This window comes from Cololabis saira, chromosome 1 (assembly GCF_033807715.1).
Source record: "Cololabis saira isolate AMF1-May2022 chromosome 1, fColSai1.1, whole genome shotgun sequence".
Classification (NCBI taxonomy): Eukaryota; Metazoa; Chordata; class Actinopteri; order Beloniformes; family Belonidae; genus Cololabis; species Cololabis saira.
The window spans coordinates 29,166,169-29,187,973 of record NC_084587.1 but is presented as its reverse complement, the minus strand read 5'-3'; the positions used below and the strand labels follow the sequence as shown (position 1 = coordinate 29,187,973).

Sequence of the window (21,805 nt, the reverse complement as noted above, 5' to 3'; positions counted from 1 at the left end):
GCTCCCCTCCGCTCCCACAGAAAACTCTGATAACTTTCCACACAGTCTCGGCCCCTCCGGTTCCAGGAAACAGGAGATCGCTTCTCTAAGTGTGAGAGTTTCCTTGTGGGGAATCACCTCCTACCGCCTGGATGAGCGGAAAGAAACTGGATGTTGACACCTGTGAAAGGTCGCGGTGACGCGGCGCTGTGGGCGGAGCGGCCCCGGGGCTGCAGCTCCAGAGGCGGGACTAACATCACGATCAGCAGGAATGAAAGTTTGATTGGATTTTTATTTTTGTACATGTAAAAAACAACACTTCAAGAGAAGTTAAGAAAACAAAACAACAAAACACTTGATATCTTAGTTTATGTGCAAAAAAGGAGTAGGAAGAAGTGTAAACTTATTTAATCCTACCCCCATTCACTAATCATTTAACCCGTATTTATAAATACTCACACACTGTACTCACACAGCTAAATAACAGTATTATTATTATTATTATTATTATTATTATTATTATTAGTAGTAGTAGTAGTAGTAGTAGTAGTAGTAGTATTATTAGTATTATTATTATTAGTAGTAGTATTATTATTAGTATTATTATTATTATAATTATATACTGTAATTATACTCACACACATACCTATACATACATACATATAGTTGAATATTTCTATATATTTGTACACACATGCCTATATAAATATTTCTGTAAATATACTTATTTACACTATACTGTCTCTATTAACTGCATCTGCTCTATATCTATATCTATATCACACACACACACACACACACACACACACACACACACACACACACACACACACACACATATATATATATATATATATATATATATATATATATATATATATATATATATATATATATATATATATATATATATATATATATATATATATATATATATACATATATATACATACATATATATACATACACATATAAATACATACACATATCTACCCATTCACCCAATAGTGTTATCTGCAGGCCCCTAAAAGCCGCTAAACCCCTTCCTCTTTGTACCTCATGAAAATCATGTTTTTATATTTGTTTTTAAACTGGTTAATATTTGGACATGTAGTTTAGAATAAGATCATTAATAAGCTACATTTCATCTACTTTTAAACACCCCCACCATGAGTGCTTGTATGTCTGAAATGAAGATTCCTGCTCTGGCTCATAAAGGAGACACACAAATAAAGGGAATGCAGGTGAAAATCCTGTCTAATCACTTCAAAGACGTCTACCTGAACAGGGCTGGACTACATAATAGAGACTAATGTGCTTCTATTCTTGTTTCGCAGAAAGAAAATTATTAAAACCGTTCACTGGGTGTGGTTGTGACTTGAGTGGGCCAGCCTGTTTAGTCCTGTTCTGCTGGGTGTGCTGAAGAAGTAGGTGGTGTCTGCTACCTGACACCTGCACACCTGCCCTGTTCATAAGTCAGTAGAGAGGAGACGTTTATGTTTCGCTCATTCAAACATGTAAATACCTGTGGAGATAGCACCGTTTCAGCCCGTTTGCAGAAGAACTGCACTCCTTTTGGTTCCCTTTTCTTTGTGAGTACAAAGTAGTTAAATATGTCAGTTTCAATTAGGTTAGGTGTTATTTTAAGTTTGAATAGAAACATTTTGCCAGTTACTGTTCCAGATTTTGCCACCTTTCCAATTCATAAACTTAGAAAACCACTTTCATGAAGACACCGTTATCATCCATAATAAGGCCTAGTAAAAACTCTTTTTTGTGAGTTTTACCACAATTTAGTGGGTTTTTTTGTTATTTTTTTTTTTTTCAAAAACTGTAACCAATTCTACTTCATACTCCCCCTGCAGGTGGCACTAAAGCAGCATACTCTATTCAAACTGCTTTCACTCTCTTTTAAAACCTTAAAGCAATCAGGAAGTTCTCATTAACTCCCAGCTTTCAGTTTATTCTGCGTACTTCACTTTCACAGGTCTTTACCAGCATCACTCACAGTCTGCATATTCTTGTTTGCAACACGCCACATATTGATGCTTTCTCAAAGATCTACACACAAGCATGCTTGCGAGACAAGGGGTTAAAAGCTGGGCTAAACTTACGAAAAGATAAATATGTTCATATTGTGTGGATGGATTAAAGTGCTACATCATTTTATCGAGAAAGCAAACTGGATTAAAAAAAAACACGTATTTAGGTTTACTTGGTAAGAAGTATGTACTACCAGATTTAATGAAAATATGATATTTAATTTTCTGTCTGACAGCTTTCAATATAGTGTCAAAATATTTGGAAATAATGAGTCAAATGTTTCCTCCAAAGATTGTGTTGCTAGTCTGTTTAATGAGCAGGTTCATGGAAAAAAACAAAACTAAGTGGTACAATTCCAAGAAATGATTCTTGAAGGTACAGTCTCTTCTGTCATTGTAGCATTGTGTTGGGCCATAAAGGGACCTGATGTACATCTCCATCTTAGCTTCTAGGGGCCTTTTCACCAGAGTCATAAACTGATCATGTAGGTGTAGCTGAATATCAGCCATTATGAGCACCTCTGAAAAGGAGAAGTTTTGTTAGCTTATACAGCTGTGGCAACACAATGCCAAGGAGGAAATACATCAGCAGTGAACTTTAAAACAAAAGACAACATGCTGTTGTCTGTTGTCTACCAGGAAAGGATGTCCCAGCAGCAAGTCCACACCTTGGTCAGGCCATACAATGCTTTGAATGGTTTAAAAACACAAAAAAAAACCCAGCTGCATTTCATTTGGTTTCAGTAGATTAATTTTTATGGGGCTTGCAATAAAAGAAAAACACCTCTTCCCTAAAAGATCATGGCAGCCCATCTTACATTTATACACTGTATATGAAAACACCAAGTATGCAACTTTTGAAACAGTGTCCTGGGAACAAGTCAAGACCAAAGTTAAAATGTGTTTTAGTAAAGTGCAACTTTACGTAAACAACTTTAATGAACTCAGGTTTGTTGACATTACGGCTGTAAATTGACCACAGTTTTCCTATTTATAAACTTAACAGCGTTCATGAAGACATTATCATTATTTGGATGGAGAATGAACCAAAATCCCTCCATGATGTGAGAGACTGATGATGTCATCCAAAAAGCATCATTTCAAGTTGTTGGTTTGGTCTTTTTAAATGTATGATGACCATGTGACACATCACATGTCACTCATCTGATGTTGTATGTGCTTGATCTGCTTTAGATTTTTTTCCTTTTATGACTACATGTAACACCTTAAAATTAGAAAGAGGGTGTGCTTTTTGTTCCCTCTCACATGATGCCATTTAGTTAGTGACAAATCTTTTTTCATTTTAAGGAAACTTGTTTCCAACACAGTTATTTCTGTAAACCAAGTTGAATCACATTCCTCTCCGGGGCCAGGTCAAACCAGTTAATTCTTCATTCACACTGGTCAAATGGCCATTATATTTATTTATAGACTGAAAAATGCAGACGATCTGGTTGGAAAAAGTTGCGACACTCAAACCATCAGTAATGAATCCAAGCCTTGTGATCAAACCTTTGTTTACAACCTGGACATGAAAAGAGAACACGTCACAGCAAAAGAAAGGAAAGGCTGGAATATTTGTCTGACTCCTGGGAAAATACTCGACAAACTCTTTTTGTAACCAGCTCATGCTGCAACACTTGTCATCCTTTCAAGGGGTCCCAATACTTGGGTGTACTTCTCATATACTTACTGCAGGCCATGGAGTGTAACGCTGAGCAACCAGCAGAATATTTGGGAAAAACTTACTTTCAATTTCTTTGTTAGACCTTGGTAATAAACAGTATAACCTGGGGATTGAACAAGGAGGAGTGAACAGAAATAAGAAACACACACACACACAGCTGTGAAAAGGAGCATTGTGTTGTTTCATGACAGTCCCATGCCACAAACTCGGATGCTGAAGTGACGCCTCCATTCAGAGCAGGAATGAACTGGACAATGAAGCTGCTTTTATTCTTCTGCAACCCCCAGAACCTTCTCACACAATAACTTCTGTCAAAATGACTGAATACTAGTTTGCAGTGGAATAAAAAAGGGGATATATTTTCCTCTACAATGCTGAACACATGTATGGTTTCACCAAGCACATTGCAAAACCTTCACATCCAACATAAATAAGATGTAACTTTACAAGAAAGCAATAAATCACCCCGCTGTTTAGAAGCTGTTCCCTCTACATGCATTACAAGTATGGTAATGCTCATCAAACAAGTACAGAAGTGCACAAAATGTCTTTGTTATGCTCTCCACACAGCAACCACGCAAAGATTCCCTCCCTCCAAACACAAACACACACATGTACTTAATCCTCCAAAATCCAGACAGGAAATGCCCTCGTCAGTAGAGCAGAATGCTTTTGACAGACCCCCACTGCTTTCTTTCTCTCTGTGCGCTCTCCTCCCCCTCTGCTGAATGATGTACATGCCCTTTTCAAACTCCCATCTGGAAATAGTTAGCCTGTGAACGTTCACACTCAGCCAAAAGAAAACACCACATCTATGGCAGGTCTGGTCTATCGGTGCTGGAAGATAACTTGACCCTGCTATCAGGAGGAGGAACATGACACGAGACGTTTGCTGTCAGTTTATGGAGCCGATGAGCATTCATGTGTTGGGGACAGAGGGATATTTGTTTGGCTTATGACTCATGAGAGCCAGTGAAACGTCTGACATTATTGCCTCTTCCAAATCTTGTTTCCTGGTTAACTTCAATGCAACAGTAGCACATGCTGGAAAATTAGTTAATCTTTCTAAGGAAAAACTAATTTACGAGGTTCTTATTCTAAGAGGACACTTGTTTCTGAGACGCAGGCGTGCTGAAACTCATCCGTTTATGTAACAGCTGGATGTAAAGAAGTGGAGACTGAGGAGTTTGATTCATTTCAAACTTTTAAAAGTCTATGTGAAAAGATGTTAAAGACTAGTGCTGAGCAAAGCAGGAATGACATGCAGTCTTTTTCATATCAGCAGACATCAGTTTCAGCACTGTTAATGACTGCAGGAATAAATGCAATAAAACAAGAGGTAAACATTAACCGCAGTTTGCCTCTTGAGCACTGTTCAGGTGCTGACATGTGACCGGGGGCGATGTCATCACAAGTGAAATGCCCTAAATTTGAGTGGAAAGACACTCAGGACAGATATTAAGTAATAATTCACACTCTTTAGAGAAGTCATGTTCAGGCCCTCAGCTGCTTTCATACAACATGAAAATGACACAAGTTATGCCTCAATCTGTGTTGCAATGAGGGAAATTACAAAGTGAAGTGACAAAGACACCAGCGACAACAGAGCAGAGACGCTGCGCCCTCTAGTGTACTTAACCACTACTACCATTAAAAATATCATTTATTCAAACAAAACTTGATCACACAAAGCCTCAAAGTCACTTTTGTTTAAAAGAAAAACAAAAAGGTTGGGGGGGGGGGGGGGACATGAACGCATTTGCTTTCAAATACTTAGATTTTCATAAGAATGTGTTGAGGGAAAACATGAAATAAAAAAAATTAAAAAAACACCTCATGTAAGAACTTAGGAAAATTGAAATACAAGGCTTTGTGATTACATACAGCCAACTGTTACATCCATTAACACAACACAAGAATTGTATTTATGTTTAAAATGAGACAGCACAAATGGTAATCTTTTAGGAGTTTAGTGTAGTCACTTTACAACACATTGTCCATGCTTCCCTAATAAAATTATCCAATTATTTCTGAGTTATAAACTGCACAATGCTAGCATCTGATAGTCGAGAAACAAAACAAAAAAAAAAAACTGAATCAGATTAGCATCAATAAGGTGACATTTAGGCTGAATGAATGTCAGCTTAAAAAAAAACTCATGCATCTCTTTTACTGTAAATGTGAAATGAAAGTAATCCTCATCCAAGACAGTACTACAATCTCCAGTGTTACAAACATTTCTAGGATATAAAGCTGAACACATGAGGCTGATGGAGATTCCTTACATGATACAAAAACAAACAACAGTCATAAGGCACCTCTACCTTCCTTTCCCATATGAATTAACAACAGTGCAAATCAATCTGTAAACAGCTTCAGCACATAGCGTTCATTTGTATTTACACCATGAAATATGTTCAAATCTGTCACATTTGAAGGTCGGTAGACAATCCTCATGTTCATTTATTGCACATAGTCTCTCTGCTGATGAAAAATCTTTAAAATGCAGTTTTTTTAAGTGAAGTAAAAATGGCAGCAAACATCATGAACTGTCCACATATAAACACAGCATCTAATATGTAGGGTAACTACATCTAGTGCAGGGAGGTGATTCGTGCCCACAAAGCACCAAGAGTATGTTTCATCTACAGGTAGTCTTTGGAGTATTTCAAGCATGCAAAGCCTGTTTATAATTTATGTGTACATGAATTCACATTTGCTCAAACTAACTCTAGTATCTTCATCATTCCTGAGTGTCGGACAGTTTGAGTTGATTTAAAAAGGAAAAATAAGATTATGAGCTTTAATTTCAGGATGGTAACATCCACATCAACAAGTGTAGCCTTTTGTATGTCTGAGTTCTACATTTAACAGATGTCACCTATGAAAGACGATTTATTATGTTTTGGAAGCAGTTTAAGCTCTGATGTTGCTATACTAATCTTAAAACCACCTTGATAAACTGCTCTTTAAAAGAGGTGGAAAGTAGCACTCCTAATATTTACTGCCTTCACAGTCCATGTCTGACTAAACCTGCAAATAAAACCAATGATTAAATCTTTACATCCAGCTGATGGTGAAGTTCTGGCTGAGATTGAGACCCAAATCTGCTACAGTCAACACCTGCAGAGAGAAAAGAAAAAAGAGAAAGCATTATGCTATAATCTTTTCACCACTGCTGAAACCTGCCAAACGTAACTGAGACAGTCCTTCCCAGTTTGAAAGCAATGGCTATATTTTCATATTGAAATATCAAAAAACATTTGAAGTCTTGAATCTTGACCTCACCTGGTTGGCTCGGTAGGTGAACTGTGCATCATGCGAGTTCACCAGAACTCTACTCGGCTTTTCCTTGACACCGTAGAAGGTGGCCAACTCCACCGTGATGAACGAAGCCTCCTGATTGTTATGGAGAACCTGGGATGTCATCACGCTCTTGAAATCAGGACAAAGAATTAAAATCAAACAACAGCAGATCCGGTCAATTTAACTATATGACTCTAGCACCTCATCAGAAGCCATTCCTCAATTCTCCAAAGAGAATTGACAGCACTGTGGCCGCTCTCGACTGCAGGTGAAACACTAACCCCCCTCAAGTAACTTCAACAAACAACCCAAATATGCCAGCAACACCTGATGCCACATACAGAGAGTGCTGTTCTTAAAAGGGAGTCTCAGGTCTGAATGGATCAAAAAAGATCATAGCCCAGGCAACAGCAGCATTTATACCCATAGTTGTTGCTTTTGAAGTAAAGAAGCATGTGCAATGACCAGAGCTAAAAATGTTGCACCATAAAAATGAGCATCTTTTTCTTGTCAATTTTACAAGGAGGACCAGAATCTGGTCAAAAGGTCTGCCGAGGACTGATTAATTCCCCAGGAGAGATGTCATTGTGAATCAATGGACACCATCACAGCAAGAACAATTAACAGGATAAATGCACAGGTGTTAAAAAGTTTTAACAACTTATTACTACTCAGAGAAGTTAAATATCATTCTAGAAATCATTGTCCAATTTATAGCTACATTTTAGTCTTACAATATAATTGGTGACAGCTTTAACAACATGATCCATATATTAGTTCAAACATTAACTAAATAGTATTACCCAGGTAAACGTATGTCATACTTGGTACAGTGAATAGTTAATGAAGACAAACATGCGTCTGTTTTCCTGTACTATGAAGTAGCACAAATGCATACAACTTCTTGGTTTTTAAATTATTTCTTTCCCCATCATCCTAGAAAAGGCATGCTTTTTTAGTCTAAAACAGAAAATTAATATTTTACATTAACAAAATATTAACTGCAACAGGCTGTAGACCATAGCGCTGAATTCAACTGTTCTGTTTAAAAATAGACACAAAAATAAACAAAAATCAACAATTTAGGTTGGTATTGAGCAGGGGCAAATACTGAAGGTAGAGTGAGCATGAGCACCTGAGCGACGGTAAAGACGATGTAGGCGTAACTGTTGGTTTCGTAAGTGTCGATGCTCTCTCCATCATCCCAGAACAGCTCACCACTGGCTGAGCCATCATCAGAGAGAGTGGAGATCAGATGGAGAGGCTGACCACTGCTTACCCACAGGGTCAGATTGGGAGTCTATAAAAGAAAACACAGAAAGAAAATCATCCTAAACTACTAACTGGAAGTCTTAGAGCAGGGGTCGGCAACCCAAAATGTTGAAAGAGCCATATTGGACCAAAAACACAAAAAACAAATATGTCTGGAGCTGCAAAAAATAAAAAGTCTTGTATGTATAAGCCTTAGAATGAAGGCAAATGACGAAAGGCGAAATGTCGAGGAAAAAAGTCAAAATGTCGAGAAAAAAGTTGAAATGTCGAGAAAAAAGTCGAAATGTCGAGAAAAAAGTCGAAATGTTGAGAAAAAAGTCAAAATTTCGAGAAAAAAGTCAAAATGTCGAGATTAAAAAGGAAAGAAAAAAAGAAAAAAAGTGAAAAAAAGGAAAAAAAGAACAAATAGAAGTGAAAAAAGAAAAAAAAGGTAAAAAAAGACAAAAAAGAGGGAAAAAAGGAGAAAAAAAGAAAAAAAATAAGGAAAAAAGGAAAAAAAAAAAAAGAAAATTAAAAAAAAGGTCAAACATTTTTTTTAAAAGCTCTAGGAGCCACCAGGGTGGCGCTAAAGAGCCTCATGCGGCTCTAGAGCCGTGGGTTGCCGACCCCTGTCTTAGAGAAAAAGAAAAATCCTTATCCAGAAATTACCAAATTACAGGGATATGGGATATATATTCTCAGTCAATATTATCAACTGTATTTATGTTTTCCAACTTGTGTCTGTGCGAAGGACTGAATCATACAGTGCTATGGGACTGTGAAATAAAAAAAAAATAATAAGAATCAGTCCAGAAAAACAACAGTGTAATGGTCTTTTATGTGTATATATATATATGTATTCCCTTTGTTTATGTTAGCACTTTGAGATTATATCATGAAAAGTGCTTTACAAATAAAATGTATTATTATTATTATTAATCTAAAGTGAAATTCTCCCTTACTTGCGTAGGTATAACAGATCCCTCACGCAGATGGAGATTGATCTTATCCAGAGGCGCATGGAGTCGAAGCTCTTCACCTTTACTGCGCACAGAGTCACCCTGGAGAGAAAAGTAAAATACACACGTGTCAAAATACCTTGTTTAAGCCAGTTGCTTTCCTTTTACAATTATTCAATCATTTTGTTCATAATGCATCGTACCGTGAAGTAGTCATACCACAGACCCTCTGGGAAATAACCATCTACATAGTCAACTCCAGGCTCCAATACTGGCGTCACCAACAAACTCTTCCCCCAAAGGAACTGTTTGTCAATCCCATATGTTTTTTCATCTTTTGGGAACCTGACAGTTACATGGAGGATACACTGAGCTAAATGGTAATCCTTGTAGAGTTGGCAGGATGTGAAAACAAGTTTTTCTTTTTACTTGTGTTAAAAAAAAGAAGTGTACAAAATAAAGGATGAGAAACCTATACTTACTCAAACATTATTGGTCGAGCAACAGTGTGACCATGCACGTGTGCATGATGAAAGAGCGTGTAGAGGAAAGGGAAGAGAGAGTAGCGCAGCAGCAGAGCGTCTTTCATGGCCGCGCGGGCCAACGGACTGAACACTGTTGGATCTTGAGGCTGTGAATAGATTTGATAAAATAACAGTTAGAAAGGCAAAATAGACTGAATAAAACCGAAAACAAGAGATTTTAGTCCAACATGACGAATATATGAGGGTTTCTAGATGACATCTGTATGCAATTTCATGTCAATACGCCACCTTTACCTGCATATCTATAGCATTGTGGTTTCGTGTGAAAGGATAAAAAGCTCCCAGCTGTGTCCAGCGGACACACAGTTCCTCCTGTGGCTCCTCACTGAACCCACACACATCTGCACCCACCAGTGGAATACCCAGAAGGTTAAAGGTCAAGATACCTGCGGTAAAGAAAGAGACATTTTAGAATAAGAAATTCAAACTACAAAAAGAGCACCTTGAGAGAGCCGACCACAAGGAAAATATAATCTAATCTAAATTTAATTTAATACTTGATATGCTGTGACCTGCAGCCGACTGAATATTACGCATTTAGGTGACTGCATGATATTAGAAAACCCGTCTTAAAAACGTTGTTGTTTGGGACGATGATAACTGGTTCATACTCTCTCCTGATTTCACAACGATCAAAATAAAGATGCCACTATTACGAGACATTTCTTCCCATGAATGACATACAAAGGAATACTTTGTAAAAGCTATTTTCATACATCTCTTCTTAAAGGCCATAAAATAATTAAAAATAAGCATGCTAGTAGTAATTCTCAATACAAAGCAGTTGGAGCAGCAGCAGTTGATGCGTTTCCAACCTGCTATAGAGGTGTAAAGGTCTTTCCACTGACTCCTGTTGTCTCCCAGCCAGTGACCGGAGTACAAACCCTGACTGGGGAAGGTGGAGCGGGATATCACGAAAGGTCTCTTTGCCAAAATCTGCTTCAGAGCACTGTGAGGGAGGATGGAGAGGAAAAGAGAACAGCGGGCAGAAGGTTTAGGGAAGAAAACAAAACACAAATTGTCACGTCATCAGCAATTTTCTCTGCGTGTTAAAAGTTCAGACCTTGCAGAGGCTTTAGCTTCCATGAGTCCATACAGACTATGCAAATTATAATGTAGGGACTGCTTCTGCTGTGCATTGGCACACACAGTTTTGGCTCTCAGCAAACCCCCCAGCACACCTGAAAGAAAAAACCGGTTTGACTGTCACATGTGTGTCTTTTTCCATTAACTGTTTCTGAGATAATAACTATAAAACATCTCTAACCTGGAGTATAAGGCGGATTTTCAAACTTATTTGATGGACAACCATTGGTCGAGCCATCCAGGAAGTTTGATGGTTCATTCATGTCCTGAGTTTAAATGATAAAATTGATAGGGTATCAAAAACACTGTTCAGGCAGAACTTTTATTTTTTGCTTTCTCTTTATTATTTTGTCAGCGTCGCCCATCTCCGTACTTACAATCCATAATCCATCGAAGGGAATCTTCTCATGGAATTTTAACAGGTTATCGTGCCACCATTCATGAGTTACTTCATCAGAGAAGTCTGGAAATGCTGTCAGACCAGGCCACACCTGCCAGAAGAGGTTGGGAGAAAAAGAAGAAAAAAAAAAAAAAAAAAAAAAAAAAAAAAAAAAAAAAAGGTTCACATTTTATGCACCCATGAGAGACACAGAGATGGTTGTGAGTTATCTTAAGCTCAGGTGGAACTTCAAAATGTCAATGTTCTGCTACAACTGGAATAGTTTAATATTCCTGGATATTATTACTACAGGTGGATTTGACTATGGTCAAAATGTGCAGGTTCAGCTGAACTGCAGCTACAATGAAGATGGTGTTGTAAACAAATCACAAACCTAACCCCGGCACAGCACACCAATAGGAGGTCTGAGAGACAGTTTTCCAGCATACTCTGGGTTAATGGCTTTATGGCAGGTATTATTGCTTTGCTGGGCTGTTGCCATTACCCACACAGTACTGTTAGTGTTTCCTGTAATAATTAACCAAATAAATAATGTAATCGAAGCGTTGCTTCATACAACAGTATTTTGCAATTGTTAGTTGCAAAATACACAAATCAAAGATTAGTAGCTTGCAGTAAAATAGTGACAGGAACTGGTATGAGCACGCCAGAATGACCAAAGTGACCTCTTGTTTTTAGAAGAGCACAAGCTGTTGTGATAAATAGGTAAATTCTGATCTGAACTCAAGCCTAAACTTTGCTGCTGTAACCGATGTTCACTCAAGGAGTAGTGGGACAGAATTATTCTCTCTTGTTTTCTAAAGCAGCATCATGCGCTACCACGGCTACTATTTTGATACTGTCATGTAATCTAATTTAATTAAGAACTAATTCACCACAACTATGATACGGAGCACGAACAAAAAATAAAACCCCTCAATTTAAAGCCAACTAGATTATGAGCTGCTTTCCTTCCAAAAACAGTTAGAGAGACTGTGTGTGTAATAAGGTCTTGAAATGATCTTGCTGTAAAAATGTGAACAGTTAATGATGTGTTGAAGTGCGACTTCCCTCTCACCTTCCCAATAAGTGTTTTTCCTTCAGAGTCTTTAATAAAAACTCCCCTCTTCAGTCCCTCATCAAAAGGCCAGTATGAGCCTTCAGGCTGTGTGCTGCTAATACCTGGGTCCTGCAAGCAAAAATTAATAAATCAAAAAAGTTAGAAATACACCGGAGCAGATACAAATGACAGGATGTACAACGCTTTACGTACAATGATCATAACGTATTTCTGGTTGTGAGTGTGCAGGTCCTTGACAAGATCCGGCAGCGTGCCAAAGTTTGTTGAATCAAAAGTGAAATCCAGGAATCTGTCCATGTAGTCAATGTCATTCCACTGGACATCCTGCAATCAAACACACACACAAATTAAAACAAACAGATCATTTCGAACGTATAATGTACACATTAACCTTGGTCAAATTCACAAAAAAGCTTGTTTTTTTTTATTTTATGAAAAAATATGGTGAGCCTAGATGTTGATAAAAATACATTAAAATAAAGAGCAATAATGCAGCTTGAATTTTTCCATTTGATGATGAGTCTATGTGGAAGAACTGACTAAATAAATGAATACATACATCAAATCTGCTCAAATACACCTCCCCCACCTGACACACACATGGGAAAAATAAATAAAATTACCTGAGGGATTCCATAGTTCCTCAAGCTCTTGACAACCTCCCAGGTAGAATTGCTGCTATCGTAGCCCCAGCGACAGAGGTGATATCCTAAAGCCCAGTATATGGGCATGGCCGGGTATCCTTTGAGAGGACAGATCAAATAAGGAAGAAAAACAAGGAGAAGCAGCATGTCATGCTCAAGTTTTGTTTGGGCAGTATTATAAGTTTTAAAAGTAGTACAAGTGGACTCAGCATGTCCACCTCTCAGCATGCTCCCACTGACCTATAACTTCCACATACTGCTCAATCACTGAACCAGGATCAGGACCAAGGAAAACATAAAAGTCGAAGATGCCACCAGTAGTACGCCAGGTGAGTGCTGGGGCAGGCTGGAGGGCCACATCTGATCAAACAGAAAGCAGAGTTATAAAGTGGAACAGGAGCAAAGAATAAGGATGCATTGTTAAAAAAAAAAAAATCATAAAATAAAATTTATACTTATAAAATTCTGTTAAATATGCCAGTCATTATATCAGACTAACCAACCAAGTTACCTAATCAAGTTTAGAATTAATCTTCTGGTTTAGCATAACAATACAGAAGACAATATTGCATGTAAACTGTGAACTATGTCCTCGAGCAAAACTGGGAAGATCAGGTGGACTTTTGCTGCTTAAATTAATCACTGGAAAGTCCAAGTGGGACTTCTGCTTTGTGTATTATATTTCACGTCAGCTGCTACCACGTGAGAGGTTGCGGAAACTCATGCAGCAAAATGTATAACTTAAGTACCAAGAAGGTTAGCAGACTGACCCATTGCATTGCTGTTGAGCAGGAAGAAGCCATGTGCATTCCCTCCGGTCTCCATTGCCAGATAAAACGGATGAACCCCATACAGGTTTGTCTGTTCCTACATACCAGCATGAAAGACAAAAGCAGTTGCTTTTACATAATTATCCGCACACAAATTTATTTAACCAAGCAATATTCTAAAAAAAATAAAACAGAACAACAAAAAAAAGCCACACTGTTAGAATGACGACATGGACAACAGTCCCATTTCATTTAGCAGATTCTTCACAGGAAGGAGCACATGCAGCTGTGTTTTATATTAAGTTAACTGTCTGCAAAGTGCCAGTTCTACTCTGCAGGCTGCTTGCCTTATTCATTTCAATTCAATTCAAAAATACTTCATTGGTCCCAAAAGGGAAATTAATAAACATTCCTTAACACATTATGACCCGATGGGACATTTGTCTGGTTTAACCTTTTCCAGCCTGGAATTACTGCACATGCCAAAACAAAATGTTCAATACACACAAATGTCCATCTTTTCCTATGAAAGCAAAAGGTGCAAATGTTTTTATTTAATGGGGGGAAAAAAACAAGACAAAAACAAAACAAAACAAAAAAAACACTTGGTTGGGGGAGAAAAAAGTCTTCAACCTTTCAAAAGGCTTTTTTTTCTTTTCTTTAAATGATCAAAGAGTTAGGTAATAATGGGTTAATGACTAATGCAATGCTTGCCCAAGTTACAACTGTTCAAAAATCAATCTTTTGGACATCAATAGAGCGTGTGCAGCAAAGGTTTACATTGAACAGTGAACTATGATTACCGTCGGCGGTACATCTCTGGCCCACATGGTGAGCGTGTTCCAAGAGACATCATGTAGAAAGGAGGAGCGATGCTCACCCAAGCCATAAACGTACTGACTGGGCAGAGAGGTGGAAAACTGAAGAAACTGGTCCGCGTAGAAGAGCGGAGCCACAGTGGTGTTCAGACTAACAGAAAACAGAAGAGTTATATTTATTATATAATACAGACACATTGATTTTTACAAATGACTCCTGCTAAGTATATTTAGTACACAATATGACTGATTATTTGGGATCTTCATCCTTCTCTTCATCTTAAGTCTAGCTCTGACAACAAGACTTTTGATCTGTTTTTTCGTAAAAACAGATCGAACATGAAACCTAGTATTCATATGTATGTAATGGGCAGCATAAAGGCAGTTTGTTACACTACATGATGTTGTTCATCCATTTTAGATTGGAGGATTTATAAAGTTTGAGGTTGGCTTTATCCAGTTGGTTTTTTTTTCTGATTGTTTTTCCTAGTCCAGTGAGACTTACAGCAATGCTCCTGTAGATCTCCTCTTGACAATGAGACCAAATGGCTGCTTTGAAACCTCCACGACATATTCAGGTTCTTCTGCCTTTATGGATGCAGTTGGGACGGAGATTGGAACCTCATACCGTGAACTTGAAGGGTCAATTATCTGGATCGAAAACAGTCAGCATAGTCAATCATAAGATTGGCATAGATGTTATTAGCCTACAAACAATGCACATCAGTACAACAAAACATTTTTGAAACCCCAGAGGCAGTTACTTCTGGCCTTTAAGTCACCAATCCATTAATGATAATATCTTGTCAGGTTTTCAGTCTCACATGTACCACACTGCTAAACTTATTTGTAGAACAAGTACACCCTCTTATAGTGACAGTACTCATTCTATGATGGTGCAAACACTACTGAGGAATGGCTCAAGAACCAAGCCTTACAAACTCCCCAGACGTGACTAGGCATGGGGCGATATACATTATTATCGTATATCGCGATAAAAAACGGCCGCGATAACGTTATCGTGGGGTACTGTAATCAATCGCCAATTTTTTTTTTTTTTTTTTTTTTTTTTTGGGGTCACACAAGGCTACCAGCCAGGTAGAAGCCAGTGTTATTTTTTTCATGTATTTTATTAATATTATTTATTATTATTATTTATTTAATATTTCTTCCGAGAGTAATACAATCCGTGTGCATTTGACTACTACTACTACCACTACTACTACTACTTTACTACTACTTGACTACTACTACTACTACCACAACCAGGCCCCCTGCTACCTCACCGACCTGCTCCACCGCTACACTCCCTCCCGCAGCCTCCGCTCCTCTGACGCCAACCTCCTGTCCCTTCCTGTCAAAACCAAGCACCGGACCTGGGGCGACAGGGCCTTCTCCATCGCTGCTCCACCCTCTGGAACTCCCTCCCCAAAAACATCCGTGACTGTACAGACCTCCCAGCATTCAAATCCCATCTCAAAACTCACCTTTACAGAGCAGCTTTTAATGTGTGATTAATGTCCTGTGTCATGTTGTGTCCTTATGTACTGTCCTGTGTATTGTAATTTGTATTATGTGTTTTGTTTTAATGTAAAGCGTCTTTGAGTGCCCTGAAAAGCGCTATATAAATAAAATGTATTATTATTATTACTGTGGCACTTTATTTTCACTCAATCTTTGTGTTGGCCATGCAGCTTTTGTTTTGTATACAGAGCAGTGCCTTTATTTTATTATTTTTCCAGAGAGCCGTACTAAGTAGCAGGCAGCCAGCCACTGTTAAAGTTTCAGAGAGTAATACAATCAGTGTGCATTTGGCTCTACTTTGTCACTTTATTTCTATTTGTCACTTATTTCTTTCGACTCTCAGGGAAGTATTTTCTTACAAAAAAAGAAAGTTCAAATAAGTACCGGTACCGGTACTATAGTTTACACTTTGTAATGCATAACATTTACAGTACACTATTTGTTCTCTACCTCAAGTGTCACTGTGTTGCGAATGATTTGAGAATAAATGTTCTGAAGGAACCAGTGGATCCACGGTTAGTGTTTTTCCTTGCATTTTAAGAATTTTATAAGCGACACGCTAATATCGTGATAATATCGTAATCGTGATATTTTTGTCCACTAATATCGTGATATGAAATTTTCATATCGTCCCATGCCTAGACGTGACCAGATCAGATCAGACCAAGCACACTTCAGACGCACCCGAACAAGCCATATTCAGGGAGGTCTGTAGCATTTGTAGGATATGTAAGACAAACTGGGAAATCCCAGTCTCTGAGTCCCAATATACATGAGCCGTTTTGGCAGGTGGTTTAATGTTCTGGCTGATTGCTGTATGTGACTATAATCAAGTTTACTCACCCTGACACGCAGCCGTGTGTCTGTCTCATGTCGTACCTCCACCTCTACAGTCAGGATGTCTCCAGGGTAGTAAGTCTTCACCTCCTTCACAAGCGTACCTTTCTGTCCCATTAACGTTTCGTTCAGGGACACCAGTGAGTATGACGGGAAATCCAGTGGATAGAAACACCAAGGGATACCATTCTTCCCTGATGGCTTGGCAGCAGAATTGGTAGCTGTGGATGCAGGAATGAAGCAGCAGTTCCTTGCCTCACATAATTCTCGGGTCACAACCACCCCTCTTTCAGGGTAGCAATCAAACCTCCATGCCTCTTGGATTAAACTGCAAGCTTCATTGCTGGAACCAGCTGCAGTGTCATTTTCTTCCAGTTGTAAACTGGGAGCTGGTGTCTGCCCTGGAGCTGGTGGCAGTGGCTTATGTGGCTCTTGGTTGGAGGGGCCGTGCAGCCAGAACATGGTGCCTAGTAGCCAGCCACCACAAAGAAGCAGCAACAGGCAGCCGATTACCAGGAGACCGGTGGTGGTGGAGCATGATGGTCTGCGTGGGAGCAAGGTAGCGGCCTCTGGCTCTGGTATCTTGAAGCACGGTAAAGCAATCAAAAAAGGAGCATGCATAAATTATAGCTGAATTGTCACATCTCTGAAATTGTAAGTCAAAATTTAAATGACCATATTTGCCAAAAGTGAGTATACAGAGAAAGACTTTCATTTCTACAAATTTAAAAAGAAAAAGTCATAATTACACTAAACATTACCAGTGTGGGCAGATGTGATGTTTACAAAAGGGGGGGGAGGGTGCAAAGACAGAAAATAAATGCCATTACAGTGCTAAAAAAGGTCAACAATCTAAACGACAAGCTGCAAACAAGGGTGTGTGTATAATGTTTACACTGTATGCATGGTGCGTGCAGTATGTATTAATTTTAGCATAGTATTTTGGTTTGAGATGTGCTTGACAAAGCATAAAACCCATCAATTTCAGTGACTCACCATGCCAAGACAGCATCAAACATTGGGAACTATGGAGTCAAAAGTTAGCTTTGATGCTGAAAGAATGCAATATAAACACAATAATGTACCTGGCTACCAAAAAAAGTGTTCATTTGATTCTTAAAAAAAAAAACCCACACAATTACACACACAAGCAACATCGCTTGCATGTACCAATCTCACATACTGTTTCCAGGTCAGGGACAAAACAATCAGCAGTTGGTAGTAAGCCACTGGTGGCAATTGTGTGTGAACCACCCAAAAAACCCGCCAGAAATCACCAAGCCATTGCTGATGTCGGAAGTGACATTTAACATGCCAAATATCTGTAGCCATCAGATCATTCCCCATTTCTGCCACAGCCAATGAGAGAGAACGTACTGGGTGAGATCCCAGGTAAGAAGGTAATCCAGAGGGGGAGAGAGTAAGTGATCAACTAGACACAAAGCCCCAAATTACAATACAAGCAAGCAGCTACTTTGTCATTACAAAAGTTTTTTTTCTATTCATTTCGAATCCATTCTTTAGGTCAGAAAATCATTGCTACCCAACTGTAAAAATCTGTTAATTTACCCATAGACTTTGCTTTTTCTTTCACAATTTGTGTTTTGAAAAAAAAAGTTATTTCTTCCCTCAGAGCATTTGCATATAATCAACTTCTCTTTCGTGAGTACAAACTCCTTATAGGCTAAATGTTTTGTCAACAAAATGTGGATTAGAGTTCAATTGGGTGGTGAGTTGCTGTCAGATGATGGAAAGTGTTATCCTCTATTGGTGATGAGTCACATGGTGTGGACACTGTGACAACTTCAAAACTCCTGATTTAGTCTGAATGTCACAGCGATCATTCAACTGAGTCTGAAAGTTGTGTGGTCTGAAAGTGACCTAAGGTGACAAACAGGATGAGACCAAAAGGACAGAGCATGATACTGTAGATTCAAATCAACGAGTTACTTTCAAATAAGCTTGTTTGCACATACTATCCCCATTGCTGTTTACCTATTGTTTACAAAGAAAGGTAAAGCAGCTGAACTCCTCCACATGAAAATAGGAGAGAGGGGGATCAAAGAGGGCACATATACTAAAGACACCTCCCTGAATAGTTTAGCTTCCTCGTTGTAAGCTTCACGCTTCCCCTCACTGGAAATGATCTGCAATAGTTACATGTAAAAAAAAGTCTTTCTCTGAACACTCACTCTTGAAACTATTACGTAGTCTGTTTCTTGCCCTCACCCCAAATCCAGTTCTAATTTTAAATATACATTTATGCACTCTGGATAACTTTGAAAAACAGTGACTTCCATATAATCTAACCATATAATTTAAACACGACCAGCCCCTACAGCGCTCACGGTTCGACTTCTGGAGCTTAAATGTAACTGCAGGACAGCACAAGCAGTAGAAAGCAAAACAGACGTAAACTCACCGGGACATCATCTTGAATTTGATGAGGCTCTTCTGAAAAAACTCTGCCGGAAAACTGCACGTCTTCAGGATTCAGGCGCTTGTATGACACCATTGTGGTAATGAGCGTCTGTCGAAGTGCACAACACAGTTCAGAATCAGAATCAGAAAGATGTTTATTGCCAAGTAGTTTAACAACTACAAGGAATTTGTTGTGGTGTGATTGGTTCAATACAAAAGAGTAGGAATAAAGGGTAAAAAAGGTCACGCACATCCAATAGCTCAACAGGTGCTGGTCTCAAAGCATAGATCCAGGAAAAAACAAGAGGAGACCGCACACTTTTGCTCGCAAGACAAAAAATGTCATCTATATGCTTCAATGTCCCTGCGGCCTCTCCTACATTGGTAAAACCACAAGACTTCTAAATCTAGAATCACAGAACACAGATGTGCCATTTGAAACCAGGATCCACTTCACAGAGGCTCGGCACAGTGTGGCTGCTTTAAAATACATCGGCATTGAATCCATCAAACTCCCTCGAAGAGGTGGCAACATTGACACTTTACTCCTTAAGACAGAACTATATTGGATATACACACTAGACACTTTAACTGCCAAGGGTCTGAATGAGGACTTCAACATCAGACCTTTTTTATAAAAAAGTTTTCTGTGAATGCTGTCTGTGAAGATGTGAAAAATGTCCCTGATGTTACCACATATTTGACCAGGATGATTCTATGTTTGTTTTTTCAGTAATTTGTATGCATTATTTTTCTGTAATCTGTATGTATTATTTTTGCGGTTTCCACCTACATAAGGGGATTCCTGGTTACCCTGCAGATGATCGATAGAGTAATTACCTCTCATGTTGTGATTTCTGTTTCACATGAGGGGATCCTACCTATTGATTAATTGATTGATTAAAAAAATATAACTTTGTACGAACTTTAAAATTTAGCCATCCTAAAACTTTTTATCACTAGATATGTATGACGGCCAGCTGGCCTCATGTTGCCTTATCTACTTATAAGATGTTTGGATATCTGGATACATGTACTTTGTATGTTATATTTTAATTTACACCAGCTGTTTTGAATTAATTATTTTTCTATACCATGTGACCCCCTGGGGAGGGCTTAAAATGGGGTGTCTATTGTATCCAAAATTAGTCTGAAGAAGAGCAAAATGTGCTCGAAACGTCCCGTTTGATGTGCTAAATAAATCTGCACTGGGGAGCAAAAGTGTGCGGTCTCCTCTTGTTTTTTCCTGTAATACAAAAGAGAAAATAATTTTAAAGGGAAAAATGTACAACAAGTTGGTTCTAAAGTGCCGGAGTAATGAGTCTGTAGGAAAAAAATAAATCAAATAATAATAATAAAAAAGGTGTATCTTTACTGTGTGATGGCAGCTACAAAGGTGTGCCAATATGATACAAAGAACAGAAATTAGGAAGAAACTTCAGTTAAAACTAACTGGGTTCAAATTTATGGGAATATTTAGCTGGAAAATAAATGATAATACAGGATTTATTAGGCTCTCAGAATAAGTGTATTTTATTATGAAATTGCTGCATCAATATTCGGTATTTTCCAAATGCATGAGTATTTCGGTAATCAATATATGTATTACGTGACACACATTCCTTAAGTATAATCCATATCAAGATAAAAGACTAAACCTTCACAGATCACTGTGTTACAGCTAACTTTAGCTAGCTGTTGATAGTTTTGCATGCTGTGATACTGCAAGGACAAATTTAGTTTCATTAGATAATTGCAGTTTGCGAGAACTCTGTTCGCGTAGTCATAACGGGAAGAATACAGTAAAGAGTCGATTTATATACACAGACACACGACATACGTGGATATATATATATATAAACGTGTATTTTGGCGTTAGCCAACTTTAGCAACAGAATCATTTTAGCCAAAGTTTCTATAATGTCTTTGCTTTAGCTTAGACGAGCTAACATACGTTGAGAGTATCGTGAACGTATGTGTCTTACCTGAACGCCTTCTGCGTTTTACAGACAGGAAAACCAGCCAAACCAGACTGCTCCTCTGAATGCTGCATTAGGTCTTCCGTCACTAATAACACCTGACCGCACGTCGTGCGACTGTTTATCTATAAGTGGCCTTCAAGGCACCTCGAAATTTCTACAACTTCCGTTCTAAGAATGTTCCGAAATCAAATTTTCCAGAATAAAATGTGATATAATCGCCTTATTCCAACATATTTATGCTAATATATAGCTAATTAATATAATAAATATACATCTATCATCAATTAAAAGGTATTTCATTCAAAAGCAAAAAGGCAAACAGATGTTTCTTTTTTGTTTACATTTAGTGTCCTGTCAACGGTGCTGCCTTCAAGAACAGCTGTAACCTTTGTGGGCGCGACTGTGTTTCTGTGAGTATTTCTGTTTAGTATTTATTTTGTACATTGCTCTTTTTTTATTTTTTAGCAATTTATTGGTTATTTTTCTTTTTAGAA

The 21,805-nt window shown here is 38.3% G+C and overlaps 1 protein-coding gene across 1 annotated transcript; it reads right to left on the bottom strand.

The window, feature by feature from the left end:
• Positions 1 to 5,662: 5,662 nt before the first annotated feature.
• On the bottom strand, positions 5,663 to 21,396 carry gaa2 (alpha glucosidase 2). Its single transcript, XM_061720269.1, has 21 exons — positions 21,315 to 21,396; positions 19,331 to 19,438; positions 16,915 to 17,490; positions 15,053 to 15,198; positions 14,533 to 14,698; positions 13,730 to 13,826; positions 13,200 to 13,319; positions 12,939 to 13,057; positions 12,508 to 12,639; positions 12,313 to 12,423; positions 11,233 to 11,346; positions 11,037 to 11,121; positions 10,833 to 10,950; positions 10,585 to 10,718; positions 10,004 to 10,155; positions 9,707 to 9,855; positions 9,428 to 9,569; positions 9,228 to 9,326; positions 8,150 to 8,314; positions 6,997 to 7,143; positions 5,663 to 6,831 (listed from the first exon to the last, which is right to left on the bottom strand). Exons 2-21 carry the CDS (start codon positions 19,421 to 19,423, stop codon positions 6,769 to 6,771), a joined length of 2,928 nt encoding a protein of 975 aa, XP_061576253.1. The 5' UTR covers positions 19,424 to 19,438; positions 21,315 to 21,396; the 3' UTR covers positions 5,663 to 6,768.
• Positions 21,397 to 21,805: the final 409 nt, after the last annotated feature.